This window comes from Ziziphus jujuba, chromosome 4, assembly GCF_031755915.1.
Source record: "Ziziphus jujuba cultivar Dongzao chromosome 4, ASM3175591v1".
NCBI lineage: Eukaryota > Viridiplantae > Streptophyta > Magnoliopsida > Rosales > Rhamnaceae > Ziziphus > Ziziphus jujuba.
Window position 1 is genome coordinate 17871225 of NC_083382.1, and position 6056 is coordinate 17877280.

Sequence of the window (6056 nt, forward strand, 5' to 3'; positions counted from 1 at the left end):
AGCAGGGTTTAGAAACAAATCATTTCCATTTTATGAAAAACGTAGTATCGTATATGCAGAAAACCATGCTAATGAAAAAGATGTTGAATCACCTGTTGAAGAATTAGAGAAAGAATGGAGAGAAAGTGGTGAGAATGGATTAGACGGCATTCTTGAAGATGATGCACTTGTCGGTGGAAGTGAAGGCGAAGAAGGATAAAAGTGTTAAGAAAATATGATACAAGGAATGAAAAAAGATGCAAATTTGCTTGAATCTCAACTTAAAGATGCATCTGACAAGCTTAGCATGACAGCTACTGGGACAACAACATCCGATAATAGGTCAAGAATTAACAAGGAGTTATTGAAAGTATGTGGTCTAACCATCAACGAGCATCACAAAGCAACAAGGTTGATTGCTTGTCAAGAAGAGCTAATTGATGTTTTCTCTAGTATTGCAGATGTGGAAAAAGAACGGGTAAAAGCTCTTATCAATGATAAACTATGAATAATTAGTAATTAGTATTTCTAAAATAATTACTGTTGGACTGCCATTTAATTTGGTTATGGTGATTTTGCAGAAAGCAGATATATTACTAAAGAATTTGATTGAAGATAAGCAATTGGATTTTAATCAGCCATTTCTATCAGTGAGACGATTCTTGTGAAATGTGGTCTCCTCTGAAGCTGATGAATGAAAGAAAAGTGATAAGTCAATACCGAAAGTTACCTCTGTCACATTTTATTTTACCCTGATCTTAGCATTAACTTATATGAGCCAAATTGATCACACATTTTGTAGATTTTAGGCATATGAAAAACTGAATTTATTTAGGATTCTTCTTTTTATTATTATTAAATTTTTCTTTTTTTTTTTCCCTTTTTCTCTAGTACATCTATCCGAAAGTAATTGAGGGAATAATTCTGTTTGGCACGCATGATACAGAACTTATAAAGTAGCATTTTATTCCTTTTATTAGATATGAAAGAAATACACTATAGTTCTCGTTTACATAAGTTCCACTTTACAAGAACAGACTTTGAAGCTCAAAAAAATTTATGAAATTTACAAAATGAGAAAAGGACATTTGTTTTTTGTTTTTTTTTTTTGGGTAATTAAGAAAAGGGCGGTTTGATTTACAGGTATCATTATATACTAGGTTCTGGTAAAAGAATTCAACCGACAACATGGAGGAGAATATAATTTCTTGTGGGGGGGCCAAAAAAAAAAAAAAAGGCATATCTTGGCGCCATTAAATCCATGAAAGAAGGGCCCCATTCTCATCGAGGCAAATGCTTGGGAGACTGCAGAAAGGCTTCCGCATTTCTAAGCTTCAGGTATAGGAGTCAGAAGTTCCTGATCAAACAGAGAATAATGTAAATAAAATCTTGGTTTTTAAACCAGCAAAGTCGAGCAATGAACACAAAATAGCAACAGAATTTACCTCAGAGAAACGCAAATGGCCATGGTGTACATTAGAAGTTTTAACTATTGTCTCCCACTTGGGGTCAAGATTGGATGCCTTGGAAACCTGACTGCCACGTGCAGCAAGTGAAGACCGTGAAGAATAAGTTGTATTCCTTAAAGAAATGGTGGGCAAAGTACGCTTTAGCCATGATTCTGATGGAGATTTTGGTAGAGGCAGTGCAAGAGGCTTGTGCAAAAGGCTCCCATGAGCATTTCCTTGATTACTTAATTTCACATTCCGCTCATTTTCTAAATCAATCTTCTTGTCGCTGGCCAGTTTTGTTATGGAACTTTGAACAAGAGCATGAGAACTTTCCTCAATATACGATTTCTTAGGCTCTGGGCTTTTTGAGTTCATAATCTTCTCATCAACTGTCATTCTTGAGCTTTCCAATGGAATTGGATCCTTTCGAAGAGCATAAAGACCTTCTTGATCACCCAATTCCATGGCCTTTTTGCTTTCTGTATCAGTTTCCTTATCATCGGCAGCTTTTAAGAACACCAAAGATAAAGAATCCTCAGGCAAGACACAAGAACTTTCTTGACCACCTAACTTCCCAAACTGTTTCCTTTCTGGATCAAAATTTTCTTGGTCAGCCACTTTTGAGTTCTTCAATGCAATATAATCCTGAATAAGATCTTCATGGTGTCTGGAACAATTTTTCATGCCTATCTCTATATCACGAGTGGATCTGTCAGAGAAGGACATGGAACAGGAATCAAAGGACTCCAAACTTTTAGGCTCTATAATTGCCTTTTCATTCACAACAATCAAGTGTTGAATATCTTGAACTGAAGAATCTATTGAAATGTTCTCTTTCATGTCACTACCTTTTCCAGGAATATCCAAATCATTCCCACAGAAATCAGTAAAACCCTTCATATCCAAAGAACTTGAATTTAAGTTCGGAGATTTTTCTATATGCACAGAATCTACATAGACAGTCTTCTCAACCACAGGACTTCCTGACTGCAATTCCCATTCAGTGTTTTCAATGGTCAACAATTCTCGAAAATTCTTTGGGCCTTTTCTGTGCATATCAAAGCCATTCGCTCTGTGATTCTTTGCATTTTCTGGTATAACCAGAATACCTTTTTCTTCAGGAATGCTAGGTTGTGAATATCCATTCTGGCAAGATAATAAGCCATTACCCTGCAAACGTCTATACAGAGATGATCCATCTAGTTTCTGACAATCATTTTTTTCCACAATATGTTTGGAATTACATTGGAATTCAATAACTGCTTGTTGCCTATTCATTGATCTTTGCTCACGTACAGGCTCTCCAGCACACTAGACGTACAAGAAACTAGTATTGTTGACCAACATTCATTGACATGATAATAAACGCATACAGAAACGAAAGCAAGTAGAGAAGGAAAAATACCTTTTTTTCTGTTTCACCACGAGAACCAGCACATGAGGATTTAGTTTGCATTCTATAGACTGAAGAAACAGGCAACTGTGCCTGCATTTTCATCCCGGGTACTGGATTCAGAAGGCAAAAGGAATTCTTCAGGCAAAATCGAGGAAATAACCCACAAACTGTAGCTGAAATATTTTCCGATCCATCGTAATCATCAGCTCCATACTCACTTCCTTCCTCATATATCTCTTGAGCATAACGGGGAAAGGCATTTGGCCTATACTGATTAAGAGGATGCCTTTTCTCCTCACTCGGTACAGTCTTAACCTGTCTGGACTGCTCCCTTGCAACCAGTTGTCTCCTAGTACCATATTGAGGTGTTTCTGATGCCATTGCTTTTGCTGCTGGCAAGAATCGACCCATCATGAAATCCTGAGTCTGCGGATCTGTTGAGAAGATTCCGGACGGTTTGACATTTGGACCATCCAATCCACTTACACCACTTACACTGCAGTTCATATAGGATGATTCAGACCTAGAAAGTGTATCAAGTGCATCTAAATAGGCCTCATCACCGTCGTCTGATCCAGAACTACCCTTATCCTGTGTTCCCTCTTTAGAGCTTTCATAGAGTGTTGCATTTTTCTCATCCAAGTTTGATACATCCTGGGAACTGGAAAGGAAATTTCCATTATGGGACCGAGTAGCTGCTGTACCTTTAGAACCTTTATCTGAAGCTTGCTGTTTAACATTTGAAACCCTTCCAGGTGGAAGCCTGGGGGCAAGAAGACGCTGTTCTGGAGCCTTAGTTTGTGAATTGCTCTCATCCTTGGGTCTTCCTGGGGTTTGCTCCCATAGAAAAGGAACAGCTCCTGGGTGCCTTACCGGACCTGATTTCAACTCTGACTTGTAAACTGGAAGAGGAGGTAACTTGGGTATTGATTTATCAGCTTTCTTTCTTTCATCAGCTTCAGATGAGACCACCGTTGACGAGAATCGTCTCACTGATAGAAATGGCTGATTAAAATCCAATTGCTTATCTTCCATTAAATTCTTTAGCATCTATATCTGCTTCTGCAAATCACCATAACCAAATTAAATGGCAGTCCAACAGTAAGAAAGATCCAGGACCAATCACAATAGGATGAAACTAAGCATTACAAATTCCAGACCATGCTAAGGTCAAAAAAATGAAGAGAGAGAGAGAGAGGAAAACAGAAAAAATTTAGATTACTTCCAGTCCTGCACCACACTGATAAAAGATTGGCACATACAGGCAAAACACAAACATATCAGGTTCACCCACAAAAGTATGCATGATTTCAACTATATAAAACATCAATGATTTGGAGCCAGATTTTACCTTCAAAAACCCTCTTCCCAAACATCTAAATCTTAGGATTGCTTCAAAGCTTAATCAATCATTCGGTATCTTTTCAAACTTCATTGAGTGAATGAACACTTTGATGCATTTTTATTTTTGAAACTTTAAACGTCCTTCTATTAGTAAATTTGCATTCGGATAGCACATATTTGTTTTGGGCATAAACAGTTTTCCACAACAAAAGTACTTCAAATAATTAGTAGATTACAAACAGCTATACTAATTTAATTTACAGGTTATGCTGTCATTTAAATCCCAAGCTACGACTTGTGCTTAGATTTGGAATTATCAAAAAATGGAATTAAAATTAGTTCACTGGAAGTGCTAATCAGACAGAGCTTTCCCAAACCAGTTCCAACAAGCATGTGTGGACCCCACCGAGCATGGAACATACATAAAGTTAATGCAAAATAGTTCTTCAGATTAAAGTAGTCGATTAACCTCAAATTCAAAGTCTGCTTTTTTCCTTTATAATCCATCAAAAGACTGGAAGGGAAAAAAGAAAAAAAAAAAGGTAAGAAAAAAATAAAACAAATTTACCACTGTTTGGTACTCAAGATAACAATTTCAAACTTCAACGCAACGGTAAGCGATACAGCATTTTATTTATTTTCCTTTTATCTTCAATTTTCTCAGCAGCCGAACAAAGAACTAGGTACAGCAAGTCAAAGTTGAATCCTATTTCAGCCTTAACCCAGATAATAAGTTGAGATAAAAAGAAAAGTGGGTTTCTGAGGAATAATTGATATAAGAACCATTCCTCTAATCAACTTCTTTCAACACCCACCAAACTGAACTGAAAATTTTAAAGAATTCAATAAATAAATAACTAAAATTCGACCATACAAATTTCAGCTAAATTCGACATAAACCATCTTCAATCTTCTTCCCAAATCACACCTTTTTTTCCAATCCACAATACAATCTTACTCAAACCAAAAACAAACAAAAAAATAAAAAAATAAAAAAAAATAAAAGAATAAAAATTAACCACAAAAAAATTCAGATTCTTTCAAGCTTAAATTAGCAAGAAACAGACAAGAAAACTTCAATGATCTCAGTTCTTAGATTCCACATTGTAAAACAAATATTAGCGAAAAAGGATTGAAAATCACACAACAAAAACAACTTCAATCCACAAAAAACAGCACAAAGACCCATAGTTTTTTGTGATGGTAATAACGGTAAACACAAAACACGCCATTAAGTGATAAGAAACACTAACCCACATAGACAGACCAGCGAGTCTCCGAAATAAACACCGATCCAGAAACCAATCTGTGGTGTGTTTCTTGGAAACGCAAGAAAATGAAAGCTCTAAAGGAGAGAGAGATAGAGAGAGAGAGAGTTTTGGGGATCAAAACCCAAGAATACACTGGAAAATTCAAACAGAGAGAGAGAGAGAGAGAGAGAGAGAGAGAGAGAGAGAGTGAGGGATAAACTAGTTTGTACGCTTGCATTTATTACTTGGCCGCAGAGAAGTAAGCTTACCCGCCTTTGATAAAAATGTAATCTTTTTTTTAAATGAGAGAGAGAAAGAGAGAGAGAAAATATTTGTACGTTACTTTGCATATTGGGTTTTGAATATTTTATATTTATTAAAATATTTATTTTATTTTATCAAGTTGGATTTGTTTATAGGTCACTTGCTTGGGATCATGTGAGGACGTTTAGTACATGGAGGTGATTTATTAAAAAAAATTAAAAATCCTTTTTTCTCTCCCCTCCATTATTTTGTGTTGTGTGTAAACAATAAATAAAAAAATAAAATAAAATAAAAAGTTATTACCAATAAATAAATAAATGAGATTTTTTTTAGCTATAACAATAAATAAAAAGGTTGAAAGGAAGAAAGCTA

At 35.7% G+C, this 6056-nt stretch overlaps 1 protein-coding gene across 3 annotated transcripts; it reads right to left on the reverse strand.

Annotated features, from left to right (window-relative positions):
• Positions 1-928: 928 nt before the first annotated feature.
• Positions 929-5703, reverse strand: LOC125418163 (uncharacterized). Of its 3 annotated transcripts, XM_025073049.3 has the most exons (5): positions 5424-5703; positions 4640-4684; positions 2836-3888; positions 1425-2741; positions 929-1336 (listed from the first exon to the last, which is right to left on the reverse strand). In XM_025073049.3, exons 3-5 carry the CDS (start codon positions 3874-3876, stop codon positions 1307-1309), a joined length of 2388 nt encoding a protein of 795 aa, XP_024928817.3. In that variant the 5' UTR covers positions 3877-3888; positions 4640-4684; positions 5424-5703; the 3' UTR covers positions 929-1306. The 3 variants fall into 3 exon arrangements, with proteins under 3 accessions (XP_024928817.3, XP_015881247.3, XP_015881246.3); XM_016025761.4 differs by lacking the exon at positions 4640-4684 and having other exon boundaries at positions 2836-3882; XM_016025760.4 differs by lacking the exon at positions 4640-4684 and having other exon boundaries at positions 5424-5702.
• Positions 5704-6056: the final 353 nt, after the last annotated feature.